Source organism: Taeniopygia guttata, chromosome 3 (genome assembly GCF_048771995.1).
Source record: "Taeniopygia guttata chromosome 3, bTaeGut7.mat, whole genome shotgun sequence".
NCBI classification, from domain to species: domain Eukaryota; kingdom Metazoa; phylum Chordata; class Aves; order Passeriformes; family Estrildidae; genus Taeniopygia; species Taeniopygia guttata.
In genome coordinates, this window is record NC_133027.1 from 41,784,335 (window position 1) to 41,803,783 (window position 19,449).

The 19,449-nt window shown below is 36.5% G+C and overlaps 1 protein-coding gene across 2 annotated transcripts in view; it reads right to left on the reverse strand.

The window, feature by feature from the left end:
• FBXL4 (F-box and leucine rich repeat protein 4) overlaps nt 1–19,449 on the reverse strand; it is a 71,430-nt gene that overhangs the window by 45,530 nt on the left and 6,451 nt on the right. For both annotated transcript variants that reach the window (XM_030267631.4, XM_030267632.4), the window contains exons 2-5: nt 19,108–19,279; nt 17,918–18,507; nt 8,259–8,604; nt 1,402–1,646 (exon numbers count right to left, since the gene is read on the reverse strand). In XM_030267631.4, the coding sequence (XP_030123491.1) occupies nt 1,402–1,646; nt 8,259–8,604; nt 17,918–18,426 (1,100 nt within the window). In that variant the 5' untranslated portion in view covers nt 18,427–18,507; nt 19,108–19,279. The remainder of the gene's footprint in view (nt 1–1,401; nt 1,647–8,258; nt 8,605–17,917; nt 18,508–19,107; nt 19,280–19,449) is intronic.

Genomic DNA, 19,449 nt, shown 5'->3' on the forward strand with positions numbered 1-19,449 from the left:
ATACATGTTACTAGTAATTCAACACTGAAGAAAAAAATTAGTAATAATAAAGTAATTTTCAACTAAGTGGAAGTCAGAAATGCCAGAATTGTAAAATTTATAAGTCTCTGAATCTGGCAATAATTTCTTATCAGACAACAAAGACTTTTCACCCTACTGTATATGGAAAAAAAAAAAAATCATGAAAATGAAAAAAAGTTGCCACAAAGATTCACATATGTTAAGTTTTCAAAAGACAGACTTAATAGCTGAGCATCAGAAAGCAGGCACTTCATGATTTTCAAGTTGAATTCTCAATTAAAACTTGCATATTCAACTTCTGCATAAAGTATCTAACATGAAATCCAAATTTAGGAGAAATTTTCATACCCAATTCAAACACTAGCCAATGCTATTTTTCCCCCCCTACCAATAAGCACAAAAAGACATAGGATTCTTGCATTATACTGGAGGGTCTAGAAAAACAGAAGAGACATTCCCATCTTGACAAAGTATTTCTTCAAAATATTTTACTTCCGCAGGTAAGGAATTTAGGCATAAAAGGAAAGAAAATGTCTGCATACTTGAGTTAACCTTTTTATTCAAAAAACAAATGTGAATTAAGAAAACTTTTTCAGACAGAGTAAACATTTCTGTTTCTTATCAGTCAATTTCTGCTTTCAACTGCTATTGCTGATTACCCTTTAGTTGAAGCAACAACTTTTACTAAAGTGAAATGCATTGATAGAAGCTGTTTAACGAATGCAAATGAGCAAAGAAGCAAGAAATGATATCTTAAGAAAGCAGAGAACATGGCTGTTATACAGAGAAGAATCCCTGCAAATTTGCTATTTTAATGAGCTACACCACAGTCATATTTTCAGCTCATTGGAATATGCACATGCAACCCCCCTGTTTTCCAACAGGGCTAATGTTTTAAATCATTTTTATGAAAATATTTGCATTTACATTGGACTCCAGTGATTACTTGGCTCATACCATGTGAGCATGCAATCAGTTTATTACTGCAGCCACTCTAATACAGTCCTACTGATGACTCATCTGTACAAAGAACAACCACAAACATTTTCCTTGCGAGATGGATTTTTGATAGCTCAGTTCTAGCAGAGTGTTTTAGAAGCCCAGAAGAAAGCAAAACACTGCTCCCCCTGGAAGAAGCCTTTCAGTCACAAGCAGCTTGGAACATGCAGACTCTACAGACTGCTATGGACTTCTGCTGCTATATTTAGTAACTGCTACTGTTTTAGCCGTTCCTTTTTCCTACATCATAACAATCACACCCTTTATAGATAATCCAATATATTTTTTGTCTTTTAATAAAGTTTCAATTACTTAGTGACACTACCGTGCAGCAGCTCTGCAAACAGCTTGTCAAAACATGTCTGTACACTTAACACTGACCTGCTAAATCCAGAAACAGAGATGGCTCCTCTGTTTCCAGTCCAAGATAAATTCAGCCACTGGATGAGCGTGCAGCGAGACTGTAGATACTCCAGGGATGTGTCATTAATCCTTGCCCAGTAAGGTTGTAAACTGAGATGAATGTACTGTAGAGGGTCACAGCAATGTTGATACAGTAGCTTACAAGTTTGTGCTAGTCTACACAGGTCTGGTACTGTAAGGTGACTCAAAATCAACTGGATGAGCTATATTAAAAACAGGAAAAAAGTCACAGATGGTCATATAGCACTTAAAACATTAAGGGAAAACTGCAAAAGAATAAGAAAATGTATTCTAACATCAAGAAAAGTAAAACCTTTTACTTAAAAGTAACTTCTCAAATAAATTTATTAACTATTAAATAGAACTGCGCTGCCTTCTCAGTTTGACAACATGCTAAACAAGAAAGGAAAAAGAAGATCAGCACATGAAAGTGACAGGAAGCTTTCAAATCAGAAGTTTCTTTACCCATGCTAATTTAAACAGTGATATATATGTAAACACTATGTTTATCTATTTCCTTTCCCTAAGTCTGCTCTTTCATTGAATAGAATACAGAACTGGAATCCTTCATCTTCTCTGTATTTGGGTTTTAAGATGGGAGATATTTGCAAAGTACATGGAAAAATGATAGATACCATGTCCCAGTTTCCCCACACCCTAAATCAATTTCATATTTATTCCTCTTTTCCCTGCTTTAAAAATCAGTGTTTTGTCTTCTGTCTTATATCCTCTCCTCTGGACTGTGCAACCAGGCAAAAAATTCAACATAATCAGGTCTCCTTCTACAATCTCTTCCTTGCTGTAATACTTTGAGAGCATTTTTGTTCTACACCAGAGTCAAATTGGAAAGGCAAAACCCCTTTTGAACTGCATCAGTTGAATTATCTCATCTTCAGAATAATCACCAGCCTTTCTGACTAGCATCACTGTAACAGTTTTTGTAATAACTTATGTCACACTCAGAAACTAAGACATATCCCTCCTCTCCCATCACATTCTGTTTTCCTTTCCAAGGAATGATCAACACACACACAGACATAAATACTCTCTTTAGGAAATAAAAACACCCAACAAAATAAAGTAATCTCTTTTAGCTTCAGAACTGAGAGAAAATGCACTTGAAAAATGAAATCTAAAAATTAATGTTTACTTTACCAGTGGTGTCTCTAGCAGATGTAAGCACCTGCGCTCAAGTTATATAACTCAAATTGACTGTTTTCAAGAAGAGTAGGAGACAGTAACTCACTGTAATGAATCAGTATAAATTAAAAAAACTACAAGTCACAAATCAACTCTAACGGAAAAGAATCCTGTGGTCCTTTCAAAATACCAACATGTTTCATTTTAATGTCTTAGAAGGATTCATAAGACAAATCCGCCAAAAATCAGAATAAAATCCATGATGTAAAATGAAAATGGAGCTTTTTGTGAGATCCAAACAGATTGTACTTCCAATGCATCACTTTATTATGCAGCTACATTCCACCTCCCCTCCTCCCCCCCTCATTTTTGGAACAACAAAACAATTCAACTTCCTGCAAAATGGAAAATGTTACATCCTACTCAACTCCAGATTTAGTATTTAAATTTCAAACAAGATCTATGTATCTTAAAACATTTTAGTTTAACTCCAAAGCAAAAATACAGTGTTTGATATACTCCAGTTTCTTTCATACTTGGTTTCAAGCCCTTCATATTCTTGCTTGTCATTTCCCCTAAAAACAGCCCAGGCTATTGTCTCTGCAGTTGTCTGGAACTCAGATTGATGCAGAGGACCAGCACAGACTTATCAATGTAACAGTGCATATATATACACACACACACATATATATATGTGCATATATAAAAAATATATACGCACCTATAATAACTTCAATTATATTATAATCAGCAAAGTTTGCGCCCAACTGGCATTTAGGAACATGTTGACATTTTGAAACCTAAAATATCCAAAATAACTAGGAGCTAACAAAGACATAATCCCAAGTTAGTATCTTGATTTTTGCAAACTTTCAGCTAATCCACACTATGTAAGTCAGCTAAATATCTATTTTATTAATGCCTTTCCCCTCAGATTTTTCTCCCATGGTTTCTCTACTAAGTTTTCTAGAGCTGAAAACTCAGCAGAGGCTGCACAGTTAGCAGAATTTATGTCTACAATTAATGTGACACAATGTCTGATAAAAGCAAAGTAATACAAATTTAATTCAATGATAAAAAAGTTCTTTTGTAACTTCTGAGCAACAGAGAATGGTGAATGAAACTATAAATGACTGAACAATGTCCATTTACACTAATTGATTACTTCAATGAGTATTTTGTAACAAACAGGATGTCTTCCCACACCTGAGATGAAATTACCCATGTCCCAATCAAAAAAATTTGTTTTTTATTGAAATTGTGCTATTTCATAATATATAGAATGAAAACACACAATGAAATGTCACTCCTATCATATTATACTCCTGTGTTATAAAGTGCTTTTTCCTAGCTTTTGATTAAACAAAAATAACAGGTTCAAGACGTACAGGCTAATAACCATTAATCACCATTAGCCTGGAGTCTGGTGCCCATCAGGAACACACGTTTTGTGTCTGTGTACCCTAGCATAAAGTACAATTTAATATCATAATGAGTATGTGACATGATGTGCTCTACTGTGATATGCTGTGTTTGTGGTGATTCCAAGAATGCTACAGAACTGAGTATCTGCTTTGAAAACTAATTTAATAATCTCGTTTCTCACAAACAACAGTTTTTACTGTGATTTTATGAAAAATTATGACAATTACTATTATCTCACTCTTTCCTATGAATCAATCAGCAAAAACAAAGTTTATCGGAAAACACAATAGAAAGAGGAAAACAAAATACAATTTATACAACACACACTTTTTAGCCTATGACAGACTACAAGAGTACTTCCTCTCCCATTTCCAGGGCGAACATGGCACCTGTCAGCTTTAAGCCAGGCATATTTTTTGAACTACCAAATAAAAAAATAACATCTTAAAAAACAAAAACAAAAAAAAGCTTCTCACCGACTACAAAGTTTGCCTATAAGTTTAGACAGAATTTCCACTCCTCAGTACAGGGGGCAAAACTTTACCAATGGTGTAGTTACTAATAGTATTGAACCAGAAGTTTCTCTGGCTTTTTAAGCCTTTTTTTGAAAAGCAGCAAGCAACAACCATTTCTACTTACACTTTCCATGGGTAGAGCACAATAACACACAACTTGGTTTTGTCAGAAAAGAATGTCTGGATGCTGGTCAAACCTACAATACTCATACTTTCTACAGATTTTCTTTTTCAGCTCTTATACATGAAGATGAAATGGTTTTCCAATTAAAAAATACACTGGCCTATGCAAACTCATTCAGAAACAAGCAAATGAACAACTTGCAATTTTTTGATTCTTGCAGCTAGAGCTGCTACAGTTTAGAATCTATTTAATTAGAACTGACATTAAAACATGCTCAGGTAAAGGACAAAGGCTAAATGCACGAAGAGGCAAAGAGAGAAGGCAAGAAGAAGATGGTATTCTAGGGCTTTTGACATTTCTCAGTAGAGTTTAAGAAAACACAAATCCCTGTTTCCACAACAGTACAACTTGCACCAGCAAATGCACACACATTTAATAGTACACGTGAACACTAGCAGACATGAACAGTTCATAAAACTTGTAGGCAGCTTTTGGAAAACTCATCTTCAAGGAATGACAAAGACATCATTTATATCTTTCTACACCAAAATTTTTACAAAAAATATACTTTGGACTGGAGCATACAGAGTCTTCTGACTCTCCTCTCTGGAGAAAAATAAGCTGGGTTTTAGTAGTCAGCACATCTTGGTGAGTCTCAAAGTACACAACATGGATGCTGCAGCAGGTATTCCTCAGCTCTCCCCAAAGTTTTGAATTTGGTCAGGCCTTCAGGCCTCAACTATTCCTGCAAAGCCAACTAAGACTAAGGCATTATTCCTTCCACTTTACAAGCAGCACAAGCTGGTCAATGAACTGGGAAGGAATACAATGACATTAAGTCTCTCCTCTAAAATTCTTCCTCAATTTTAAGGTAATTCTGGAGAAGAGATCATAGATAGTACAAGTACTTAACAGCTAGTAAGTGCTGGTTAACACCATTCAAGGTTGGGGAAGGAAAATTCTTTCACTAAGATCATCCAAAAATTTACAGTTTCTTCTACAGAAGACTATGCCTTGGGAAGCTGAGTACTTTTCTTTTTTTTAGACAGGAGCAATCCTAAAATGTCTCTGGAGTTCACACTCCACCAAACCATTCCTAATGTCATTTTGAGGAACAACACGAAAGGATAGTCTATGGAAGTTTCAGAAATTCAACAAAGGCAAAAAAATGAAAAAAGCTTGGAGGAACTGCTGCCTACTTAGCAAAACCCACTCAGCTTGTATATTTTGTGAATTACAGAGGATAGTATGAAAAAACTTCCAGCAGCTCAAATAAGGAACAGGCATGTTTATGAAAACTTAGGACAGTTACAGCGACAATCAATATACGCCTACAGAAAAGGTACAACTTTTCATGTAATGCATCAATCAAAACCGGAAGAAGTCAACAATTGCCTTACTTCACCCACAGTTTGAACACCTCCCCTAAAAAGCTGGTATTTGTCAGTCTTAAATACAGCATGTAGAGTACTGTTTCCATATCCAATGTGACAAAAAACCATCACACCACCAAGTACAAGATTTTTGTTGTTCCAATGCCCAACCCTTCCACTGGACTAGAAAGTAGGAAACTGGGATTTCTGCTATCACAAAACCAGTACAGAAATAGTCTTTTATAGTTTTCTGACAAATATTCCTCCCATATTTTCAGTTTCTTTAAACCAAAGCAGAAGAAAAAAAATATTCTTGGTATTGACAGATCATATAAATTTATTTATGAAACCAAACATGTTAAAAAATGGATAAAAAAAGAAAGCTGGTAGACAAAAAGGAGAGCAGAAAAACACAATACAGTACATGGAGACAGAAGTTCATAGGCGTAACAAGACTACACAAATACTTCCTAAATTAAAATTGTAATATGTGTTATCAACCATTTATAGTTTGATTCAATGATCTTGGAGGTATTTTGCAACCTTCACGATCCTATGATCGTGTGGAACAGAAAAGAGATTAATCAATCTCTCTGATATTCTAGTACATTACAAATCAATTTATCCAGCCTTTTCAAATAAGAAAAATTCCTACATTTAAGTGAAGTTTTATCTACAATTATTTCCTTGAATTACTAAAACCAGCATGTTTTCAAACTTTCAAACAATTATGTGAAGCACTTTCTTTACTTCAGTACTGCCATGAGAGCATCAATAGCATATTAAACATCATGGGTACTCCGGGGGAAAAGCCAAACAAACAAACACCACTAGAGCTAACTCATGATAAAGTTAGTTTCCTTATTTATTATTCCATTGCATCAACAACAAAAAGAACCTCAATCCAAACTCAAGATGTTTGGTTTCAAGAAAACTTTGAAGAGAAGACAGTAAGAGTTGTTAGTCTCTTCCCTTTTCTTTCCCTCTTTATAAGCACAAGAGTTGCTTCATTCTTTTCCTTTCTCTTTCCTCTTTACAAGCAAACTTCTGCAGGCTACTAGGGCACATGGTCACCCAAGCACAGCCTTCATGTGTCAAACTGAGGTACTTAGAGTCAAAAGATGTGGTAAGACCAAAATACTATTTGATTAGATGAGGCATTTCTGCAAGCACCCCCCAATCCATGGCAGCACACCTCACATTCCCTTTCAAAAGCGAGTCTGGATCAAGCCACAAGCACTCTGAGCATTTGCTGAGTTACCACACTGAATGAACACTTGCTGCCTCTGCCAGACCGCAGCACACCGAAGAGCAGGAATAATCTTGTCTCTGCCCAAGTCCAAAGGTTTGACCAGCAAGTAAAGGCTCATTTCCACGATGTGCCAACAGTTTATTTTAGGAGAGGTGAAAATAACTGTTTCATCTCTCAATTTTTACTCCAGTCAGGGTACCAGCCTTCTTAAACAGCTGTATCCCACTGAGAACTGCCTGACCTACACATGGTATTCAGCAATCACACTCCATAATTTCATTATATCAGAAATTAGAGGAAAGAAAATACTCATCTACAGACTCTGAGCACACTTGCAACCATTGTGCTGCCAGGGGATCTGGAAGGAGTTTCTTCACGACTGTCTTCTGTACTAATGACAGAATAAAAAGTAGCAAGCATAAAAAAGAAGAGAGTGTGCTGAAGTCCAGCTAGAAGATATTTTACCTGCACCACAATTCAAAACTTAGCTGGATGGAAAAAGCTCATCTAATAATAATATAAAAATATTATGGCACTTTCAAGAACAAAGCTCTGTAAGTTTTTTAAGAGAGAAAACAGGAAACCAAACTTTTAGCCTACTGCAAACTCTTTCAACTTCCAGATGTTGACTGAATCTTTTCATATCTCTTCTGTGTATTTTCATTGTCAAACATGACAGCTAAAAACCTACCAGAAAACTGCTAAAAGCTTTTAAGTTCAAGAGCTGGAAATTCAAGGCTAGAACAACTGGTGTAAAAACTGTGTGTGAATGCACAGATTCTTGAGAGTAAGAGTGTAATAACTATGCAAATACCTAACATCCACCCATGGAAGCAGACAGACTTACAGAATTCAGGCATACCTATACAGTAAATGCAGGCGATTCACAGGGAATGCAAGAACTGGGTAAAAACAACAATCCTGACCAATACTCTGTAAAGCACCTTTGCACCCTTAATGATAAAACGTAAATGTGCTTTTCTTACCTCATAAGGCAGTTTATCAAAATATCCATTAGTTGGCCATTCCCTGAGGGTAACAATGCTGAACTGTTTATTAAGGGTGTCCATTCCACAGGCAAATTTTTCTTCATCCTCATCATCATCTATATCATTCATATCAATCATTGAAGTCTTAAGTGAAAGCACAGGCCTCTCTTTCACACCATGTAGTACCACTGCATCCAATTCAGTGTAGTAGTCCAGGAGAGAGCTGTTCACTTCCAGTCGGATTAAGTTTGTGGGAAAATTTATCTGTTTGATACAAGGTGTGAACTGCCGAGCCTGAGGACCATTCACCTTTGTAGGTGCCTCAGACCAAAGTATTTCCCATCTGTGAAAAAAAAAAAAAAAAGACATACCTACAGTACAGGAATTAAAATCTAATTTACTAAAGCAATTCCTGAGCACAGTAAGAGGGCAACACCATCTGTCAGAAGTATTTAACAAGTAATAAAAAAGCCTGAAAAGATGATTTATGATACTTATGCCTTCCCTAGATTTGATAAATGTCCTATGGATGAATTTAACAGGACACACTAATCCATGACCTTAGCATATTTTCTCCACTGAATAACAAAACGAGCTGTAGACTCATAGTCACTTGTGTTAGTGTTATCTGTGCCCAGGTTTTTCTAACAGCTCACAGATAAGGTAATTGAAACAAATGGATTGATGATGTCTTCACAATGATGGCATGTTACTGTAAATACACAAGGAACAGTCTTGCCACATGACCCAAAGAGAGACAGCTGACCTCTTATTTTCTACAAAACAAAAGAAAAAAACCCCACCCCTCAGACTCTTCAATATCAAGCCTGCCCAAATTACAGTATTACAAATTACTAAAAAAACCCCAAATTTTACTTTGTTTATCTGCCTAGGCAAGCAAAATGTTCCCTTTATGAGTAATTCAGTGACAAATTCGCAAAGAAAGTAGAAACTTCAAGTCATTTTTGAAAGGTCCTTTGCAAAAGATGCCAGAATTTCCAAACTGCTGAACTGAAAAGCCTTTCTCCTCTTTGGTCCAGTGACAGACAGAAGTTCAAGGCATGTACAGAACTACCATACATACATCCTTACTTTCACACACAGACCCCAGATCACTAAGTGACAGGGAAACCTGCTGCCAACTGAGTAATCTGGAAGAATCAAGTCTTACATTCCTCAGATCTTCAGCACTCCCAAACTTGCCTAAAGGCCTGAAAACAGAAACATAATCTTTTATAGCTGCATAGGTCCTCACTTAGTGACTGGAGATCCTTCAGCCACTTTTCCTCCTTTTCCCATGCTTTTCCTCCCTCAAGTCTAGTTAATTCCTAAAGAAAGCCTCGAGCAGTTACTACTGCTACTCCCTTTGACAACATGCTTACCTCAATACTAATCCAGACACTTCCACATGTACACCATCTATTTCTGATCAGCCTAGTCCCAGCTTCAAGGATTTCTCTCAGACTTCTTGTCCTGCCCCATGAATCTCAGAATCACTCTATGTACTCCCCAGCACTTCAGCATCTTGGACTTCCCTACTAGACACCACTACTTTAAACTTACAAAAAAACCAAATTATTTAACTTATCTCATTGTAACAGAAAGCCAAAGAAATTTACATATTTTCATTAAAACACTGCACACAGCATAAGTAGGGTTTAGAAATTTGATATTTGCTAGTATGAAAATCAAGAAAATGAATCCATATTGGCCATAATTTCCATTTCACAATGAACATTTTCAGGTATGCACAGATAACTTTTCCTATCCTACATCATGCTGCTCTCCAAGTTCCTTATAGTAGACTAGGAGACTTGCAAAACTCTTATGTCTCAAGGAAAAAAATCCCAAAAAGATCATGAACTAAAAACAAACATACAAGAGTAGTAAGCATATGGCATATCAGCGTACTAATATAAAAGAGTGGACAGCTCTACCCTAAAATTAACAGTTGTCATAAGAGAGACATGGTATTAAGAAAATATTTCATTAATTTACAAAATTAATGTCTACTCATGGCATAGTAAGAGCTGTAGTCCCACTGTCACATCCTCTCACACAGGTCGATTCTCTAAGCAAATACTGAGTGCTGGCACAGCACATGATCTTCCTTGAACACATCCAGATCACCATCTGACATTTTGCTTAGACACTTCCATGTACCCACTCAAAGTACCCTTAGGGAAACTCAAAGGCTATTTTTTCACTAATCTAACACACATTGGACCATCAACTTTTAGCAGAATGTGTCTGTTATTGACTTCTCCTTTTGGACCCTGGAGAGAGGATTATCTAGCAGCAGCAGAGCTCTGGAAAAAAATAATGTATCTAGAGATCTGGGCTCATCAATTGCAGTGCAATAACCAGCTCCAGCAGGCAGTAGCCAGTTTCCAATCTTTGTAATAAACTAGAGAAAATGGAAGACATGTAGCATGATTTAACAATCTTATGAAGCTCCACATTGCATACCAAATGCTGATGAACAGCCAAACCAGTGACAGTTTTCCACAGTCCTTGTCATACTGTTTACTTTTCATCAACAGCCCACCAATCTAACTGCAAAGAATTTAGCTCTTGGTTTATCTGGAAAAACTCAAGTCTATCAGGTTGATTTGATGATGTTCTCTGCCTTGGTGGCACCACAAACAAGAGCAGGCAATAGCAATTGCTGTGAGTAATTGCTGGTAAATCCTTCCTATGCTCTTAACCTATTAATACAAGTGGAAGTGATCTCTTCCTCTAGGATCACCACTGTGACACTTAAAGAGGCTGCAGGTAATTGGAATGGGAGTGAAGAATTCACAACAGGATCAAAAAAGTCTAAATTTCCAAGAGGCTTCAGAAAGAATTTCATTCTTCTGTTCTGGAACATTCTTTTGTTATGGTAATCCACCTAAAAATCTTTCATAAGAAAAGCATTTTTACAGTCAGTCCCGGTTTGAGGATATATATCAAAATCAGTTTCCCTAAGAAGGTTGCCTGCATCTGTTTCAAGCTTACAATGTTCAATAAGCTATTTAACCCAAAACAAAGAGAAACTGAATCCTAATAAATACCTTTAAAGAAGTCAAAGGATTTCTGCCTGCCCCACACCCCCAGTTAATTAAGTAGCTCTCAAAAAATCAAGTAGAATCAAATGAGTTCAGGTAGTACATTGTTTGTCCTCCAGTCTTGTAGATATATAGTAACAGCTGATCAAAGATGTCACACTGAGACTGCTTTGATAAGGTTTCATCAGCAATGTGCTAGAAAGCCTCAGTCTTTCCAGCAAGGAGTGCTAGGCAAGGCCTGAATAAAAGTCAGCAACAGCTGTATTATTTTCTCAAGTGATTGAAGAAAAGGACATTAAGTGAGTTTCTCAATTCAGCCTGTCAGTCACAGACTCAGTTTTCCCATTACATTTCTCTCTGCCCCATGAAGATAGACAGGAACTCAATTTTCTCTGATACTAAAGACTCCATACACCTAGGTGGTAAAAAAAAAATTTCCCCTCCTTCTTCGTTTACCATAAAGAAAAATAGTCTGGTGATTTCTAGGCTGAGAATCATACTTGGAAGGTCTGTATCAAATGACAGCACATATTTAAAACTTGCCTAATTTTTTGTTGACCTAATGTTGTTGGAAAGGTTTTTAATGGTTAAAATGATGCCTCAGCAGACCTGGTTACTTCTGAAGAAATATATATAATAAGAGAGAATCTTTGAAAAAGGGGTTTCTAGGAAAAGTTATCAGATTTCTCTCCAGCAATACAAGATTAAACTTTGCTTGCAATTGCTGAGGTTTTTTGTACTGTCAAATCGAGACAGGTGTAGAAAGTAAAAAAAGCACTACAAGCAAACCAATAAATGCCTTGCCTCAAGAAACTAATAGCTGAGTTAAATGCCAATAGAAGTGAGAGTTCCAGATAGACCAACGAGGAGAACATAAGGCATGTCAGAGAATATAACCACACCTTTGATGAAAATGCAACTTGTGCAACAATTACAATCACATGCTGCTCTTAGCCAATCAACTGCACAGCAGACATCTGTAGATTACCTAGGAGAAAACATCTCCTGCCTGCAACATGCCAGGGATGCTTCAGCACACTGTTCAAACCAACCTGGAAAGTGCACTCCTGACCTCAGCTGTGAGCTCATAAACACAAAAGGCAGGGAAGACTGGGAAGATCATGAGCACAATTTAAGAATCATTCAGATTAAGCTGATAAGCAGAGTTCAAAGCATTCTACTTATCATGAGAAAATACAAAGCAAATTTTCATTTCTACCAAAAGTTCAATTCTGAAATACCAGAGACAGCAGACAGGACTCCAAGAATGCTCAGGACATTTAAAACAGCAAAAGGTACTTCAAGTAATTGCTCTGTCTACATGAGCTTTTTAGGAGCATCTCAAAAATGACTGTATTCCACAAACCCAGAATTCATTGTTCTATGACAGGCATCGAAACAAGAGAAAGCTGGTTGCCTGAAGATGTCAAAACAAGTTTTAAGTAAGGATGCAAATGTCTAGAACTTGTGTGTTACACATAGGTGAGATACAGGCCTGAAGGTTCTTTATCACACTCTAATGTGTTGATGGTATCAGCAGTGTTTTGGGTGTTTTCATCTGAGATTCTCAGGGAATAAAAAGTAGAGTGAAAGAACCATCTGAATGCCATTCTCTACTAAGGGCTCATAATATTTTACATTCATTACGCTGCCTTTCTGGTTTCACTCTTTTTTTAAGGGAAAGGGGAAATGGGGGGAGAGAGAGGTTCCATAAAACATTTTGATCCCTGTCCAGGTTGCTTAAATACAATAAATTTTCCATTGGAAGGAGAGGCAGCCTTTTATTTTGTCTATCTTCATTAGTCTGCTCCTCTGGTTTGTAGCAGCTTCTGTCTCTAAAGGCTTTAAGACTTTCAGAAACAGAAAGAAACTTTGCATAAAGCAAATACAGTTAAACTTGGAAATACTGAGCCACGCTCAATTTTCTAGCAAAATTCTAAACAACATGAAATTAAACAAATTAAATAGAAATAAACCACAGGAATACACAAGACAGAATGGAAGTGATCCCAGACAAATGATCATGATATCTCATCTGTGAGAAAAAACCTAGTAAGTGCCACACCTTATCTGTAGCAAACAAGAAAAAATTAATCACAAGATAATCTCTAATTATTGAAGAAGCAATTACTGCATAGCAGGAAGGATATATGCTATGAAATATCACCCCAAGCACAGCCACAGATTCTAGACTTGTTACAAATTTCTGACTTTGAGATTTATAAAAGCACATGAATATACAGTATCACTAAAAAATATGACATAAAAACTACAGTCAAATCAAATTTTAAAAGACCACAACAGGAGAACAGGAATAATTTTTTGTTTCATATTACAAACTTTAAAACCTAAGTTATTTTTAAAAAAGGAAAAAGTTGAAAATATTCTGAAACAATTGTTTTTTACTTTCCCATTTAAACAAACAACAACTATTAAGAATATCAAAATGTATCAAAAGGGTTAACATTGAAGAAGCCACTCGGGAATCATCAAGAGGAAGCCTTCTGAGTAAAAAAGAAGGAAAAAACCAGGAAAAAAATCCCATTTTTCTCATAACAGAGGTTATCTATGACATACCCATCAATCTAATACACTATGAAAAACTAAGAAAACTCTCTTGGTTGGGTTCAGCTCATGCAGCATTTGCCCCCACTACACGTGTGTAGAGCTCTGCCTCTTCCACTGGCTGAAGCTTGGTGACAGCCCAGCATTGTCACCAAACCCTACAAACACAGAATGTGCACTACTGTACAAAGTCCCAGGGCAACACTAGCAAAACAATCACAACACAACACAATCAAAAAGAGAGATTGATTTCTTCACCACATAAAAATTGAGACTTTATGTTACATTTCCCTAATCTCAGGCTATTAATTTTTTCTTGGGTTTTCTGCACTTTCTTACTTTTCACACAACAAATCTGTACATGGAATGATAGTATAGTTTAAGGAATTACCTACACTTCTCACCAGTCAAGGTATGAGAGGCACAAATGAAAAGCCCGAAAAGTTTCCATGTATTAGAACAGCAGTTTCTCTGTCATTTATGATTTTAAAAAATTGTTTCATGTACAGAAAAGTGATGTAATGCCTTTTGTGTTTAAAGCAGGAAAAGATATGAGAGGACAGAGAATCCTCCAGTTGCTGGATACTGCTTAAACCATAATGAAAAAAACTCCGAACTAACTGAGGTTAGTTAGTTGGGTTCTAAGCATGAGGATTACTTAGAAACTATTACAAACCTTCTGAGAGGTTATTCCCATTCCATGAAGATCTGACCCAACCTCTAAAGACACTGAATAAAGCTCACCTGAGACAGCATCATACAAAGCTGCAATAGCAGTACTCAGTGCACCAGCAACAAAGGAACATGACCAAAGACCATTTTCTGAACACCTGCATGAGCTGCTCTTTCATGCAACTGAACCATAAAGTGAGTAATACATTGACCAAGTATGTGGGTGTTAGCCATTTTTTAACAAAAATATGTAAAATTCCCTTGAGCAAGAACTGTGATACACTAGCTCCTCATAAAGAGACTTGTAGCCTAGAAGTTTTTGTACACAGCTAAGTTTTGAATGAGCTGATGTTTTAAATACTAACCAAAAAGAAAAAAATATTACCTAGTTGGAGCAGTATAATCCACTAAACCTAACATTTAAGCAAGTCTGAACAGATTTTTTTCCTCTCAGCATTTTTGACTTCACCAATAGTTTGGCCTTCTCTGTATATCAAAAGTAGGAGCTGGAGGAAAAGAACTTTCCTAATGACCTGCCCTTTCTACACTGGTGTTAAGAAACACTTACAGTGTCAGCTGATAAAACAAAGCAGCACTGAAAGCTTTCATTGGTAATAAACCAAGTATCAAAATAGTCAGAAGAGGAAAACAAGGTTCTAAGTGCCTTTTGAGTAAGTAGGTCATGGCCTTTTTTAACAGAAGAAACAGTGCTTCAAGACCAAAACATCAGTTAAACAAGGAATCACCTGAGATTACAGCAGCATTGCATCTTCAAAAAAAGAATTCTTAGCTGCTATCTCAGAGAATTTTTGAAAGTAAAAACAGGAGACCAAGAACAGAAACAGAAAAGAGACTGCGCTCTTGCAACTCTTCAGATTCCTCTCATAAAGGTGAGCAAATGAACAGAGAAAAAATACTGTGTCCCTCATGTGGAGAAAGGGTTTCTTTATCTTCAAGACACCATACATAAGACATTTGCCTCCTTTAGAAGAAAAAGGACAAACCAAATGTGCAGCTCCAAACACATAAGTCCTTCAGAGCAAAAGTAAGCAAAGAGAAAAAAAGGGTTTCTCTAACACTTCCCTAGCATCAAGACTAACAAGTATTAAAAAGGCAGCACAGATAACTCCTTCCAAGGATGCCTGAGACAACCTTTTTCCAATCAGAAATACCTATGCAGGCAGGACAGGGGGCATTCTTGCCTACAAATTAAAAAGCAAGATCCTACAGAAACTTCATCTTTTAATGTGAAGAAGGGCATCTGAGCTCTCACTCTGACTTCTCACTCAAGAGAAGTCATACAGCACATACCCCCAAATTTTATATTAGTATTTTCACTTCCATCTCTGTTAGCATTCCGGAACACACATAATCACAGGATATGATTACATGCAGGTGCTTTTATTAAGAGCTCTGGGAATCAGGGGTCCAGATCCAAATCTGACTCCGACATGGCTTTCAAGCTGAACGTATTTTATATTCTATCATTATATAACTTATTGTTCTACTGTATGCATTGACATGAGTTTCTCGTGATCTTTCTTAGGTCCCTGACCACAGTTTCTCATGATTATTCTTATGATTAAACAGTAATTATATTTAATTACTAAACAAGCATCACATCTAACAATTATATCATTTATCATGTACTAGCTACATAGGTGCAGTTCTAGCAAGTACAAGTTCTTCATGTGCTTAGGGTGTTTATTTTTCCAGGGCCTACTAAGCTTATTTTTCCTGTTAACCCTAAATCCCCCTGATTTTAAAACTCCTTTACTATCATCTCCCTTTAGCTCCCCCTACAATTTTCTATTTCTCTTTTTTTGTGTACCTAATTAAACAGGTCCTTTAGTTAACTATTTTAGAGCTTTCCTCCAATCTGTGCTTCACCATAAAGAAATAAAATCTACATCACAAAGTAAAAAAATTAAAATGGAAGCTCACAGAGTAATTGCCCAGAAATCATTGTACATTAGGTTCTGAATTTGAAAGTCTTAAAGCTGCCTTCACCAAATACCATTCTGCAAATAAGTTCTGTATTACACTGCCAAAAGCACTCATACTTCTAAAGTTAGGTGCCTATTATTATTACTTTGACCTATTACTGTTCTTTGAATTGAGATGTTTACTTCAGAACTATTCAACATAATCTCATTAGATCTGTAAAACAAGCAACTGCACTTTAACCACAGCAGATGACAGAAGCATACAAAATATATTAGCTGGGAATTTTGAATATAAACCATGATACCTGATTTTCCAAGGGTTTTTGAATGAACATCAATGGCCCAGTATTAGAAAGCAAGGGATAGTAAGGCAGACCTAAAAATATACTTTTTAGTGGCATCTTTTAAAGGTAAGTCAGTAAAAAATCACCCAACATCCATGCTAGCACTGCTTAGAGCACCAAAGTGTGTATTTCATAGCAATACAGTATTTGTTGGCATTCTAATCTTTACAGGACACATTTTGTTAAGTATTTCTGCTATCAGCTCTCCCTTCCTTTATATCTTTGGTATAATTTAATCTCTTTTTGATATGGAATACTTCAACTGCATATACTGATGGCTTTTCCCAATGTTTTTCTCCACTACATGCTTTGACCTGTTCACTTTCTCCTTCCATTCCTATTTCCTCACTTCCTCTCTAAGAACTTCTCACCTTGCACATAGTGTTTTTCTTTACTATCTTACCATTCCCCAGGTTACCACACTGCTGATCCTGCACCTGGAATATCATCAAGACTTCCTAATATAAGGAAAAACAACAGACTCAAACCTGCTTCTTTTAGATGAGTGAGTGTAAAAACAAGTGCAGCTCCCCACCCTTTGACCAGACCAAAAATAAAGATCAGACAAATGGCATCACCTTTTGTCTGTTCTTGTGCTTCTGGTTTCAGCTTTGTTTCCATAAGAATATTTACAGCGCCTAATTGTACGATACATGCAGCCTAAAGCATGAAGAGTAGAAAGAGTCCATGGCTACTTGAAGCAGGATGATACAGCAGCCATGAATCCTCAACCTCTTCTACACAATTTTCTCTTCCTCCTGAAGGAAGAGCTCAGACCTACCATTTCAAAAGTAGTGTTTTATACATAGTAATTATTGCCCACAAAAATTCCATCACCAAAACTATAATTACACAAATTAAAGTTGATATTAGGAGATGCATTAATTCCTAAAAAATGTCTACATCTCTGAAGCTGCTATCAAAACAAGTCACCACAGTTTTAAAAACACGAGGAAATAAAGAAAATTTTAGCCAGTCAGATACAAAACAGGTAAATATTAGGAAGTAAAGTTCATTAAACAGCTCTATTTGTAGCATTTAACATCTTACAGGAAAGCATAAAGAAGAAAAAAAATTACCTTACTTCTGCTGGTGGATTTTGTGAGTAAGGATTTGCAGAGCATGCCAAAATCCTGACTACAGCTCCAGGATGATAGGTTTCCAGAATGTGCACTGCAGTGGGATAAACTGGTTCTTCAAAAGCAAGTTCCACATAGTCCTGGCTACAGAAGGTGGATGGTGTCCTCTTGAAAGGCAGCCGAGCACTCGGGCAACGATCCCACCAGGTCCCGTAAGTTCGAAAGACAGCAGTCTGGGTAAAGTCACCAGAACTAGGGTACACGTTGGGAATCCCTGCTAAATTCCACATGGTATAGGACATACTGTTTTCACTGCCATAGTGAGAGCTGAAATCCAACACTTCTTTGGCATACTGAACTATTTCAACGTTGATAGGTAAGGCTCGGGTGTTCGATTCAATAGCCCTCCGACTGTTCATTTCTCCTCTCGTCGCTGTCCTAGCTCGGCGCCGAAGGCACATGTAGTAAAACATGCTCAGAACTGTTAACATGGGAAACACTGGTGGCATCTAGATAGGACTTAGGAAGATGCCAAAAATCAGGAGTCCTTTATAAGTTGCATTAATTGTCTGTGGTGTTTTGAAAAAGAGCTGATAAAAGAGAATGAATAAACACAGTGAGCAGATACAGGATTCTTAGAAAGCAAATTGTGTTGTTCTGAATATTGTCTTAAACAAAGTACTGCTACTAGAATATTAATAAATTATTGTATTTTATTGTAAGACAATTGTTTAGTTGGAAGCTACTAAGTGTGACTTCCCATTTACATTTTACCTTACTTCACATTTATTTTTTGTTTAAAAAAAGAGAAGACTATGAAGAAACATTAGCCAAAAACAGCTCTCAAGCAACAGAAAAACTAATGGTCAAAATAAGCATTATCTTTAGGGATTTATTAAAAAAAATAAAAATTGCAGTGACTCAGGGGAATGAATTCAAGTATGAAACGAAATTTGGACCACACTGTAAACAACCGTGAAAGCATATTTGAAGATATACCTTCCCATTAAGAAGCTGTGAAAACGCAGCTTCTTAAAACCACTGTGAATGGTTTTACTTTCTTTAATAAAAGTGTAAATGGTTTTAAGAGTAAAAAGAACAAGCTTTTGAGCTGTTAATCTAAACTTAACCCACTGCTTCCTCTATCAGAGTGCTAATCTGAAATAGAGTCACAAAAATACCGCTTTTACCATTTGAAGTTGTCCATGACAGCATACACCAACAATAGAAGGGTCATCAGCCTCCCGAAGGATGCTCAGAATTCACTAACAACATCATCTTCCTTTAAACCATGCAACAAACGAGGTCTTCAAAAGAGTCCTGACATCAGAAGCAGAAGTCCCCATAGAAAGCATTTTAATTCTGACAAGAGAAAATATTTTCATTAAAGTAACAATTCAGTTAAACACAAAATGTACTAGATCTGCATACTTAAAAAACCCAACACAAAATATACTATTAATTAAGGATAACAATGTGGTTTACACAGCCTCCATCAACACAAGTAAAACAATCAAATAAGCAGGTTTAAC